Source organism: Zingiber officinale, chromosome 2B (assembly GCF_018446385.1).
Source record: "Zingiber officinale cultivar Zhangliang chromosome 2B, Zo_v1.1, whole genome shotgun sequence".
NCBI lineage: Eukaryota > Viridiplantae > Streptophyta > Magnoliopsida > Zingiberales > Zingiberaceae > Zingiber > Zingiber officinale.
In genome coordinates, this window is record NC_055989.1 from 2436927 (window position 1) to 2450458 (window position 13532).

The window sequence follows — 13532 nt, forward strand, 5'->3', positions numbered from 1 at the left end:
GCTCGCCCCCAGCGCCCCCGCCGCACCCGACCCAAGGCCATCACGAGGAAGGTAAATCACAGCATCCTGAGCGAACATGTGGCAGGTGGGGTGAGTTGCACAGGGACCGGGGATTTACGCCCCGACTACTCTGAGTTTCGACCCTGCGACCTCATGTGGCAAGTATCCCACCACATACCAACTCAGATGACCTGTGAGGTCAAGATTTTTATCTTCCACGGTCAATAATAGAACCACCTAATCAGTACGCTATGTCCCGGATTTAAGTCATGATCACCCTATATAAATTATATTGATAAATTCTATTTTAATGCCAAATGGAATCCTATTATATGGTGAGATTTGGAACAATATAAGAAGCACTAATCACGTACCTGCTTGGAGCTACAGCTGTAAGCCACTTTATTTAATTTAATACGGTTTATAATAATTTCATCTTTTTTAAATGTTTCCATCGTATGAATTATGTTCAATCAGTGATCCAAAGTCAAACTCAAACAAGAGAACCAGAGTTCTCTGGCAGCATGGCGACGATGATGGCTATGAAGGTTGTCGACTTCTCCTTTCTGTCCATTGCGGGAAAGCTAGAGAAGATGCTAGAGGAAGAAGCCGCGTTGCTGGCGGGAGTCGAAGATGATGTCTGCGACATAGTCGCTGAGCTCAGAAGCGTTACCTCTTTCTTGACTGCCATGTCGACCAGGCGCAATCTGGACGATCAACTCCAGAACTGGGTGCAGGAAGTGAGGGAGGTGGCTTACGATGCCACCAGCTTGGAAATGGCCGGTAGATACTCCGATCCACGGATCATCGGCCATTTTGTAGAGGAAGCTCAACTCGTGGGCATCAACCAGCGCAGAGATAAGATAATCGGGTGGGTGATGGACGAGAACCGTCTCGAGCTCACAGTGATTTCTATAGTCGGCTTAGGTGGTTTAGGAAAGACAACTTTGGCTAAGACAGTTTATGACAATTCTATTATCGCCGGAAGTCACTTCCAACCTCGAGCTTGGATCGTAGTATCACAAAATTACAGCATCAGAGAGCTTCTCAAAAAGATTATTCTACAAATTTCCGTCGATGAGCAACAAATCCGAGATGTTTTAGGGTGCCCAGATGCCAGTTTGAACACAGAGCAACTTCTGAACATGATGGAGGAGTCACAACTGGTGCAGACAGTCAGAGGTCATCTCCATGGAAAGAGGTATATGCTTATTTTTTATGACGTTTGGAGAACTGACACATGGGAAAGCTTGAGAAATACTGGATTATCTGAATTGCCAGATTCAATAGGAGATTTGCAAAATCTAGAGTTTTTGGATATGAGAGGAACTAGGATTAAAGAACTACCCAATACCATGGTCAAACTCCAAAAACTGGTCTATCTGCTTGCTGGTCCCCAAGGATTTAAGTTCCTGAAAGGAATAGGGAAGTTGAAAAGACTCGTCGCGTTTGGAATGGCATATGCTGACAAGATGCAGTCGCTACAGGAGATTGGTGAGCTTGTCGACCTCCAGAAGCTCGCCATCAGTTTTGGTGAACATGATCTATCACTCAGAATGCTGGAGGAGATCAGAGCCCTGCTCTCGAAGCTCAATGGCACACTTCGATCTCTAACGATTTTTCCTCCGGTAAACATCAGTCTGAAAAATGCACTAGATGAGGTAGCTTCGCCGCCATTGCTGCTCTGCAAGTTGCAGATAGGTTGCAGACTTGGCCAATTGCCTCCTTGGTTTGCATCTCTGAAGCATGTTGTCAAGATATCTCTGGTCGGCACACTACTGCAGCTTGAGGATCTACAAGTCTTGAGAAATCTCCCCGCTTTGGTCAACTTGAAACTAGGATTTAAGTCATTCGTCAATAATGATGAGGATTTGGTCTTCGATCGGGGAGGGTTCGCACAACTTAAGTTCCTGCAAATTAAATGCCAACATGTGAGTTTCAGAGTAGGTGCAGTCCGAAGCCTCGAAATTCTGGAAATATTTTTCCCCCCTGAATCTGTCAATGGCATAGAACATCTGCATGGGCTAAGGGAGATTTACATTCTTACTTTTAATGAACATATAAGTGAGATGGTCAAAAATATTGCAGCAAACCATTCAAATCGTCCCAAATGTTTTGTAAACCAATTGTAGCCTGCTCAAGGCATATGAAGAAGGGCATTCTCTCAATGCAATGCAATGCAGAGATGACTTCATTAACAGGTCTGGTGTGTATTCTAGTTCTGCTCTTCGACTTATCCATTGTTAATCTCCTCTATGATGATTAATTCTCAAACTTGTTTGGTTATTCAAATTATCGTTTGTCAATCTCTTCCACTATGCGTTGCGACCCTCTCATAAAACTGGAGATGGTGCGCTGGGTAAGTAGCTACGGTGTTGATCGGACGAAGACTTTTGAATCGAAGAAGGGGCTATGGGCTAGTGTGTAGATCCTTTTTGCACACACTTAGACGAGCAAATAGAATGTCAGTGCCAAAAATCAAGGAAGAGGTCCTTGGCAAAGACCCTTCGACGTTCAAGTCAATGTATTATTCGAGTAGGAAGTAGAACAGTAACCCAATTGTAGGACACACACGTAAGAAGGTATATGGAGAGTGTATGTAAGTATGCAATTAAGCGTAACTTGCCATCGGAGAGGACCCTTCTTTATATATCACCTCTATAACCTTCGCAATCATAAGGTGACAGAGAATGTCGGGTGTCAGAAGTTGTTGAGTAAGGGAATATATATAGCCTGGGATATGTATAGTTATTGTCCGAGGACTCTTTCATTATCCGTGTGCACCCTTTTTATAGCTAACTCCATTAATAAAGCGGTTGAAGGAATATGTTGTTATAATATATATGTTAAGGGAAAATGCAGAATCACCTTCAAGGAAGGTTTCATTGAATGCCTTTATAATAATAGGAGAATATTCTTTGACAAACGGTTGCTATTCTCTGATAGATTATTATGATTCTCTGATAATATTATCTCCTGAATGCATCTTGACCGGGTCGGACACACATTGCATAAGCAGAGTATTGAGTATGGTAGGATGTTCGACCCTTAAGGCCGCTCGGATTTATGTCGAGTGATGTAAATCTGATTATGCGATAGGGAACTGAGTTCCCTAGGTCCGGGTGGTTTTATGATCGACCGACCTTAGGCAAGGATGATTGCTTCTAGAGAATGGGGAACTGAACGCCAAAAGACTTAACCGGTGCTTTTAGTTGGTCGTCCTTATATTTGGATGTTTGTCCTTGAAGTGATATCTTGGGCTCTGTAACCTCGGTCAACTTTATATCAGGTCGCCCATATGTAGGAGGATGGAAGAATGAATGAACAATGAAAGTTCATATGTCAGACTGACTGTATATATAGATGTACTTTGATATTGGAAGACCGAGTTCCTGGGCCCTGACTGAATATATTCTCAACCAGTCTTATGACAGGTCGGTCCTTTCTTGAGCCCGAGCGGATGATGGAAGGTCGGATATACATTGAGTGTTGCTAGGGAAGCAAAACACTGGGTCCCCCAAGGTAGGCCAACTCTAAGGTCAGTCGACCTTCGATTGAGAGCCCTAGCGTTGGGCGAGGAGCCAAGCCCTATTGAGAATAACTCTTTGACTATCACCTCTCCTTGACTTGAACTGCTATCTCACCTTAATTTTGACTGTCATATCATATTTAGGTTCGCTCGTAATATCCCGTATCACCTTGGTATTTCTGAAATAGAATATAATGCAATCTTCAGACATGGCTCTCTTAATAAATTGTTCTTCAAAATAAGAGTGACTATACGAAAGCAATATAATACGAAGATTTATAATAATATCAATCAGTGTTCTATGCAACTGTGCCATATTGTTCTTGAATTAGGCATGAAAATTAAAATTTAAACATTCTATGTATTTAGTTTGGATCCTCTGTCTTAAAATAATGTGTCATTGTGTCTCCTTACCGTTTTGACAATCATGATATCCTTGAAATATGATTTGATTCATCTGATAGATGAGCGGGACAAAGGAGACACATGATTTCAGAAGAGAGGATCCGAACTCCTATGCATCCACACCTTTGCCCTTCTCCGTGACTGTTCCATGCTCGGTGTCACACCGCTCCCACCTCTTACTATCCGCTATACTACCGTCGCGGCGCTCATGAATTGTGGTGACTCTTCCCGTCCTGGTATATATAAGTGAATATGTTAATTATCAAATATATATATATATATTTGTCAAATGCCTAAAAAAATTCATTTTTTTAATTAATTGTAGCCTCTAGGTATTTGTATTTATCATTGGTATTTTATTTGTTATCTGTTTACCTATCTAAAAGATTTTCGGAGATTCACCCTTCCGCATAAACACATTTTTATTTGGTGGCGACATCAACTATCGAGCCACTTCGGGCTCTAAATGGGCCTTGACGGATCGCTGGCCCATCCCAACAGTTCGCTTCAATCAAAATAAATATGATTTTTGCCAAAAACTATATTCTGAATCTATTCTCATAATCACATGCTTTAATGGAAAAGGAAAATATACAAATATTACTTAATACTATTGTTTGCTATAAAAATAATTATTGAATTTTATAATTGTCGAGTTCTTTCACTATTCGCCTTTACTCGACGGCAGAGCTCCGCTCCGCCTTAATTGGACGGCAGAGCTCCGCCTTTCGCCCGATCGCCCTCCTTCTCACCTTCGAGCTTGACGTCAGGTAAGCTTGTCACCTCCTTCGCAATCCTGTCTAGTTTAACCGCCGGGATGTTGGATCCTGCCCGCAGTCGTTGACCTGCGTTTCGGGTCAATTTGCTGGTGATTTGTTCGATTTTGATTTGTTCGCGTTGGGTTTAAATGGATCGATGGCATTTTCGTGATGTGGCATCTTGATTATGGTCTAGATGGGATTTTGGTCGATTTAGGCGATATCTGAGTAGGATATGGTCGTTTTATTAGGGTTAGGATTTAGGTAGGAGATAGCTGGGTGATAGAGGAAGGGTATGCTGATAGTTAGGAGTGATAAGAAAAGAAGAAGAAGAAGAAAAAAAAAAAAAAAGGCGTTTTTGATGTTCTCCTCCCGAGCAAAAAGGTCTGAGAGAATTTTTTTGCCACACTTTTCTTCTCATCTAGGAATGTTCTTGGGAAATTGTCGCAATATGTTGATCCCTTGTTGAAATTGGCATATCTTTGATTCTTGGAAACAAGTTTTTCCTTAAAATCTGTAGCTTCGGATTTGTTTCGATTTAGATCGTGGTTTATTATAGTTGGAATTGTGAATTGGTAGTGTTTTGTGGATTGATTCTGACTCTTAAACAGTCAATTTCAACTGTTTGATTGAGATCATTGAAATGTCTCGGGTCTATGGAATTGTGAAAGAATCTATGAAATATAATGAACAATATGAAAGAGTTAAGATGGAATAATTTTGGTTCATTCAGATAAATTTATCCAAAATTGAATATGTAAAACTGGATTTTTTTTTTTCATAACATGAAAAGATTGACAAAATAGTTAAGAGAAATGGACATAAACAAGAGTCGTAAATATTTTGGTTTGGTATAAGGTGTGCCTTAAAGAGGGGAGAGATAATGGCGTCGGAGGAAGATCAAGGAGAAAATAAGAAGAGTATCCTTCTAAAACGAAGAGAAATACGAAATAAAGGAAAGAAATTACAATTAATAGATCTTAATTCCAATCTTATAAAAAACGAAATAGATCTTTTACCCAAAAAGGAAAGTACATAATTGAACGATATTAACTCAAAATAGGATGTGGATCAAGACAAATTCTCTTCTATAAATACCAGGAACACCAAAATTACCCTAAATACCCTAAAAATGAAAATTACCAAAAATATCAAAAAGGCTTTGAAAAGGATTTAAACAGTGGAATTTGGAGTCCAAATTTGGCAGTTACGGTTTCACCGTAACAAACGTAGGTTTTCGAATTCTACACGCATGGCCACTGACAGAGCCAGTTCCGAGTCAAAAGTTATGCCCTGTTGAAGTTTGAAAGGTCATATTAGGTTTCATCTAGGGATGTAAACAAGCCGAACTGAGCTGAACAGTATTAGGCTCGAGCTCGGTTCGTTTAAGTTATATTCGGGCTCGAGCTCGGCTCGAGCTCGAATCGAACTTTTATTGCAAGGCTCGAGCAAAGCTCGTTTTGGAATTATCAAGCTCGCAAACAGTTCGAGCTCGGCTCGTTATTAGCTCGATTATCATAGTTAACGAGCCTAATTCGTTAAGCGGGCTCGGGCTTATTTTCGGGCTCGTTTTAGAGCTCATTTTTTTTGGCTCGTTTTAAAGCTCGTTTTAAGGTTCGTTTTAGAACTCGTTTTTTGGCTCGTTTTAGAGCTCGTTTTTTTGGCTCGATTTAAGGCTCGTTTTAAGGTTCATTTTTTTGGCTCGTGAGCCTATAAACGAACATGTTCGCAAGCTCACGAGCCGAATATCCTTAAGCTCGAGCTCGGCTCGATAAAACTGTCGAGCTCGGCTTGATAAGATAACGAACGAACTCGAACGAGCTTTTTATCGAACCGAGCTACGAATAACTCGCGAACCGTTTGGTTCATTTACATCCCTAATTTCATCATGGCTTGGGCCGGCATCAAATAAGAACATTTGTTGTTTAAATTGTACTCGAGAAATTCCCCATTTGTCTCGCCGCCATTATTGAAATGTAAGGCAATGGCTTGGTAGAAGTTTGAATGCTTATTTGATTAACAACCCGTGCCAATTGATCATGTTCTATTTTCTCTTCTGGTTCTTGCTACTGCATATCTACCGTCCATTACTGTTTTTAGTTGCTTACAAGTTGGTGTTCTAATAACAATGTTAATGCTAAATATCATCAATCTATCTCTATGCATTATTTCTGTGCTTCGTTTCTTAAATTTGCTATGTTGACCTGGAAGTAACATTTTTCCAATAGAGCAAGGTCATGATTTCATTCTGTTCTCAGGAGCGATCTTAACAATTTCTTCTATACAATTTCATGCTATATACTTCCACAAACTTAAACTAATAATTGAATATACTCTCTACAGTCGAGATTATCTTGGTGGATTCTGTCACTAACATGGCCACTTCTTTGGATCAATGGACGAGGGAGTTCAATGAAGCATCAAGGCTTTCTGATGAAATTAATGCTCTGATTTCTGAAAGGGGCTCTTTGCCTCCGTCAGGTCCTGAAACCCAACGTCATTTAACTGCAATGAGGAGGAAGATAACAATTCTTCGGACCAGACTGGAGAACTTGGAGTCCCTTCTTTCAAAGCTTCCTAGCACACAGCCAATGTACGAGCTTTTGTATCTTTCACCTAGTATTACATTTAGATCGAGTCTCCAATCGTGATTCTGGAATCAAATTATATTGGATTTGATAATTCCTGACTGATGATGAGGGTTTTGCAATAAAATTAAAGTAAAATAGAGTTGACTGGACATTGTTATGTTGAGGAAAAGGTATTAGTAGAGTTTTTTTTGTTCATGATTAACTCTCTTTTTTTGATATATCTGCTTATTTATACCTGTCTTTACCTTTATGCTAACATCATTTCTTACATGTCCAACTCGTTTCCCTTGTCTACACTTTAATTTGCAGGATATTATACCATCTTTAGATTGTATAAGGTTGCATCTTTTCCTTGTATATTGACAGAGCATTGTAATAAAAGTCCTGTAAAGAAAGTTGCTTTGTTTTATTGGATGTAGGCTTAGTATCATCCATTCATTCCTTTTCGTAACATGATCTGTTCTTCACACATCTTATCTGACTTCTTAATGCAGAAAAGATAAAGACTTGCATAAGCGCCAAGAGATGTTATCAAATCTAAATGCTAAAGCAAATCAGCTGGCGTCCATGTTAAAAATGTCCAACTTTGGAAACAGGTTTGCTCAACACAGTGCTAAAAAATATATCAACCTTTAAATTTTTACCATAATAAAGTATCTGTTTCGTGTCAAAGTTCATGGATCACATTTAGATAGTTCGTATCGTATACATGGCATGGTGCTACTGTCCTCATGATTATAGTCAATTACTCAACATTGAACTAAACATTTATTTAACACAGAGAGGACTTGCTTGGAGATGGTAAAAAGCCAGTTGATGTGGTGACGATAACTGCTGGGCTTGATAATCAGGGTATTGTTGGTTTACAGAGGCAGATTATGAGAGGTATGACTCAATTTTTTTCTATTAATTCTTGATTGAAGACATTATTATCTATTAATCTGATATTACAGAGCAAGATGAGGGCCTTGAAAACTTGGAGGTGACCGTGTTGAGCACAAAACATATCGCATTAGCAGTTAACGAGGAATTGGATCTACACACAAGATTAATTGTATGTAATGTCATTACCAAGCAATAGGCTTCTTTTTGATGCAAAATTATTCAGCAACTTTCAAGTTTTTAAGGCAGTCGATGCTAACGTTTATGGAATGATGCAGGATGATGCCGACGAGCAAGTCGGTGTAACAGACTCTCGGTTACAGGTAGATACAGCCTTTCACTGTTTTAGATTACTGTCTGGTGGTCCTTGTTATAAGTTTGCATAGGCCTCTGGTATTTGCATGACAAAGTTAAAGTTAAATTGGCACTTAAAAAACCATGCTTTCTGGATGTTTGTATATGACTAGGCTGCTGAGGTTATACTTGACTGCTTATTTTAGAACTTAAATCATTTCTTCACTTTCTTTCGCGGTGTATTCGACACTTCTGAATAGAAGTTATTCGACTATGTCTATTTGGATCGTGCAGAGAGTTCAAAAGAGATTGGCAATCCTCAACAAACGCACAAAAGGTGGTTGTTCATGCTTGTGTCTGCTGTTATCTATCGTCGCCATTGCAGTGCTGATTGCTGTGGTTTGGGCTCTCATCAAGTACTTGTAGTTGGGGGGCATCGAGGATGTCACGTCATGATGCCATGTACGAGTGGTGTTTCTGCTAGTGTTCGCCTCTGAGACTGTGATCGTTCTCATGTGTTTTACTTATCGAGCTTGCATTCGCTGCTCGAGAAAAATGAGGATAATGCAAAAAGTGGGTTTGGTTTGTGCTAGTGTTTGCCTCCAAGGCTGCGATTGTTCGTGTGCTTTACTTGTTTGAGTTGCACTCGGTACCGGAGAATAGTAAGAATAATGTCGGGTGTCTTTTGCTTTTATTCGATGTAAAATATGGCTTATAACTCGGGTAAACAACTGTCAAATTCGAGCAAAATTATGGCCTTAAATGTACTGTGTGATGTGTGCTTCAAAGCAGGATAATGAAATCTAGTTTTTGAGGTTCAAAATTGTTATGCTGAATCTTCTCCTAGCTGTTGTAATAAATGATTCAGCTACTTTTGAATGCTTTGCTTCTTGTACTCGAGGAGGCAAAAGCTCCCAACTCCTTTCCAAGACAAAATTCTTCATCCAACTTTCTATGCCATTGAGTTTAATCCTCTACTATATCTTCATATTTATTATGGGCTCACATCACCACTTATGATTATGATTCCTTGAGCCAAAATTACAACCCATGTTTGAGTCTTACCAAGCTCATCTTGCTCCACTACAATACTTGAACCACAACTATAAACATGAACAATCTAAAGAAACAATTATCGAAATGCAAACGCAAACGACACGAACCGCAGAAGATAGAACAACAAAATACATCAGTAAGTCTATAAATTCCTACTGCATCATAAACGAGTCATCATCAATCTGAAACAACAATAGCCAAGTGTTCAATTTGCCTGGTGCCAAAGATCATAAGTTGCCCTACATGGCCGGAATTCTAGCTGGTCACTTCACCTGCAAACTCCGGCCACCGTCCCGGCTGCCGGAATCTCTCCATAGCAATTGGGAGCGGGAGAGGGAGAGGGAGAGAGCCTTGAAGGGTGATCAGTAAGTGAGGTTTAATGAATGAATTGAGGAGGCATGGCTCTGGTTTTGTGACCTTGTAAAGTGGTGAGTTGGAAGGGATCTTCCAAAGCATATCCCTTGAGCACATCCACATTTTCAATGGTATTTATTTGTTTTGGTGATGTCTTCTTGTGCCACTCAAAGGCAATATGGAGCAATCTACCTGTTCTTTTCTTCCTTTTTCCATTGCAAAACAGTATTTTATTTGTCATTTGTAGCAACATTTCTGTTCAGTGATTGGCTGAGCTTAGGAGACAATGGAAAAGGCACCGGATGCCTTTCTTCAGTGTGGCTGAATCAGAAATTGGATCTACGTTTATTTTGATTGAGTTAACTCTTGATCTCTCCCTAAATTTTTTTGTAAGAGTCACTGATACAGGACAAGAAAGAAGCAAGTTCAATGGTGTCAGTTCATGATGGCAATCCCAAGCCACCGGAGAGATACTCATACAATCTATCCTGCAAAGTGGTTCCTTTATCATCCTCTATGTCGAAGAATTGTTGTTTGTAATTTGCATCGTGTTCGTGTGCCGCAAATGGCATCGTATAGATCACTTCATCTTCCATGTCTATGGCTATGTTGTGCAGCAAGCAGCAAACGAGGATTATTCTCAGCAGCCTGTGCCAATCCGGCCTCCACATCTCCCCATGGATGATCTTCCACATATCTTTCAGTCTTGCAAATGCTCTCTGTGCCAAGATGCCGTTTGCAGTAAGTCTGCTATTGAACTCTACCTCGGCGTGAGAAAGATCCTTCCCTCGATAGGGTGTGAGAAGCCGTGGAAGAAGGGGGAAGCCTGCGTCCCTGATGACATACTCTTGCACTTCCGAACCTCCAGGAAGCTTCAAATTTTCTCCATTCAGTCTTAGTACCTTTCCCGCACATTTTGAAGAAGCCCGAGCTGTTCAAAACTGGCAACTCACTCAAAATCGAGTCATGTTTTGCTTGCCGGTAGGCACATCATGATATGGGTGGTGTCGATAACACCGCAACAGTTTGGCATTCCATGGAGTTTCTCGAACTTGGACTTAATAGACTCTATCTCATGAAAGGTAGGCCATCGGAGATGGTGAATGCCTCTGTCATTTCAATATATCACCTTTAGACAAGATTGATAATCATGTCATAAAGAGAAGAACCTAACCAGAAGAAATTATACAAGAACAAGTTCCATTTAAGGTCACTAGGTAATACAAACAGAAAGGGAAAACGAGAACGAGCGAAGGCCTCACCGATTGTTAATAAGATTAAATATGCTCACTCTCAAACTCCACAAGTTGTCAATGATTTTTGAATAAAGAAACAGAGGGCTTCCTCATAAGTAAAATTTTAACCACAATTGGGCATTCTAACGAAGTAAAAAAGTTCCAAACTTCTTGTACTCTCTGTTTCTGCCACTTAAAACTATTCATGTCGACAGAAGTGAAAAGTTCTCTACCAAAACCAAAATTAACCATCTAAGAAGAAGAATACAAAAATTAAGAGTCTGATGGCACCGACTTATTTTGTTGAAAAAAAAAACAATTCATCATTATTCTACTTATTAAGCACACACAAAAATTGGGGGGATGGTCTGAGATCACATTGGCTAACATTAAAGACAAAAGAAATATGGAGCAGCTCAGGGCATGTAAAATCAAGAATGATGGAAGATAGTAAATATAGACACTTCTAATTCTTGATAAGCTCACCATTCCTTAATAAGTTGAATGAGAGTTTAACGCCTCAGTTGAGTTCTTGAGAAGCTCCGTAGATAGTGAGTGGAAGCCTTGTTATAGGGAGACGAATAAGAAAATATCTTCTCTGGGATTCAGTGGAAGCTTTATTATAGGAACAATGAAACTATCTACTCTGGTATTCCAAGTTACCGCAAAATTTAAAATACTGAAAGTACAATACTACACGCCTAATTCAGGGAAAGAAGTGGAGTGCATTTTCTATGTATCCAATTCAACCAGAATACTGTGAACTACGTATGGTCAGTTAATGAAGTTAGTACACACTTTAGCCAATGTATCAAATTATAGCTTCTCTTTTATGACATGTTTGTTGCATCGTGATTCAACTGCTGTCATTGTGTATAGTTCATACTATAAAAAGCAAAACTCTCTCCTAACACCCCAAACTTTTGCAATAAATGGTAAACCGATCAAATTTAAGATGACGACGACAACACAGTAGAACCCTACAAATCATGCCTATATCAATAGAATCTATCCCAAGTCAGTTCATGTTTAGTACTTGGGTCAGTTGAATCAAGTCTAGTATACCTGCCCACATGTAAATTATATAGATGGACTGCTTTCATAGTAACTCAAGATTTTGGGCTAAGCGGTGAGTCACTCGATCAATTACAGTTCACAGCTACAAAAATTTAGCATTCATCTCTTAGATTAGATCTGATTGACTAAATCAGCTACTTCTAGGAGCAATCATCTGGATGACATGAGAAATCCTCAAATTGATCTGGAGTGAAACCCTAAACACATCCCAATTCCACCAATTCCTGGAGAATTAAAGGGACGACCTTCATCGCCAATGTGCTTTGACTAGCTATTTCCTCAAACAACCTGATGCTTAACCTGTGGTCGACAAGATCGCTGGAGGTAACTGCACCACTCCAACAACACGACTTCTCGTCGTAATTTAAAAGCTATCACACTAGATGCTAGGAACAAGAGAGCAATCCAGGAGATGGAGAATCAACAATCAAGAGTAATCATCGGTTTATCCTAACCACCGGAAGCCCTATGTCAATCAACAGCGATCCAGCTTCGCAACACAAAGTAGAAGAAACGGGCTTGCAGATTCAATGAGCCGCAAAGTAACAGAGGAAAAACAATATTATATCGAGATAAGGGAAACGAGAACCTGAGATCCTGCTCGAGAACTCGTCCCACCAGTCGCCACTTCCCTGCGGCGGCGGGTCCGCCGCGGTCGCGGCGAGTTTCTCAACCCTCTTCTTCTTTTTCTTCTGCCTGAAGCCTCTGACGGGCCCCATGATCGCCGGAAGGCGTCTCCCTCGCCGCCGCCGCCCAGAGCCCGGTGCGAAGCGGAGATCGACCGACGCGGAGGAAATCGAGAAGGGAAAGGGCGGAGATGGCAGGCGGCGGGCCGCTTAGCTGGCCGTGAAGGGAGAGCAAGCGTGCGAGATGGGAAGGGGGAGGCAGTATGCAGAGCGGTAAGTGGCGAGATGGCATGCACAATAACAATAAATATTTCTATGAAATATTTATTATTCCTGTTCACATCATCAATTAAATATCTTACTCTTCAAATATTCTAAATTTCATAATCAAATATCCCCTTCAACTAAATATTTATAAATCTCACCTACTAAATATCTTACTTTCAAATATTTCAAATTATATAATAAAATATCTCAATAAAATAATCATCATCCCTTGTGGGATCTACTTACATGTCACCTATCATGAAATTATTGAACATAAAGTTATACCCGGTGATTTCTATTTACCTCTTAAATATCCCCACAATAAGGGATTTTTGAAGAAATATCTCCTCTAAATATCCACAATTGGAGATGTCCTAATGTAAGGGGGCAAAAATGACGACTATAATTTTGCGTTCCAGTCAATCAATTTTTGAACACAGATTCTCTAGTCCGTAAAA

The 13532-nt window shown here is 40.1% G+C and overlaps 2 protein-coding genes and 1 pseudogene across 2 annotated transcripts; 2 read left to right on the forward strand and 1 right to left on the reverse strand.

Moving 5' to 3' along the window:
• The first annotated feature begins 524 nt into the window (after positions 1-524).
• LOC122048077 (disease resistance protein PIK6-NP-like) lies at positions 525-2132 on the forward strand. The gene has a single exon (XM_042609685.1). It carries the CDS (start codon positions 525-527, stop codon positions 2130-2132), a length of 1608 nt encoding a protein of 535 aa, XP_042465619.1.
• A 2432-nt stretch (positions 2133-4564) lies between these two features.
• Positions 4565-9018, forward strand: LOC122045061 (syntaxin-52-like). Its single transcript, XM_042605115.1, has 7 exons — positions 4565-4704; positions 7036-7285; positions 7778-7879; positions 8065-8168; positions 8237-8337; positions 8444-8488; positions 8754-9018. The coding sequence occupies exons 2-7, from the start codon at positions 7068-7070 to the stop codon at positions 8883-8885; spliced, it is 702 nt and encodes a 233-aa protein (XP_042461049.1). The 5' UTR covers positions 4565-4704; positions 7036-7067; the 3' UTR covers positions 8886-9018.
• A 1173-nt stretch (positions 9019-10191) lies between these two features.
• Positions 10192-12900, reverse strand: LOC122048078 (annotated as a pseudogene).
• Positions 12901-13532: the final 632 nt, after the last annotated feature.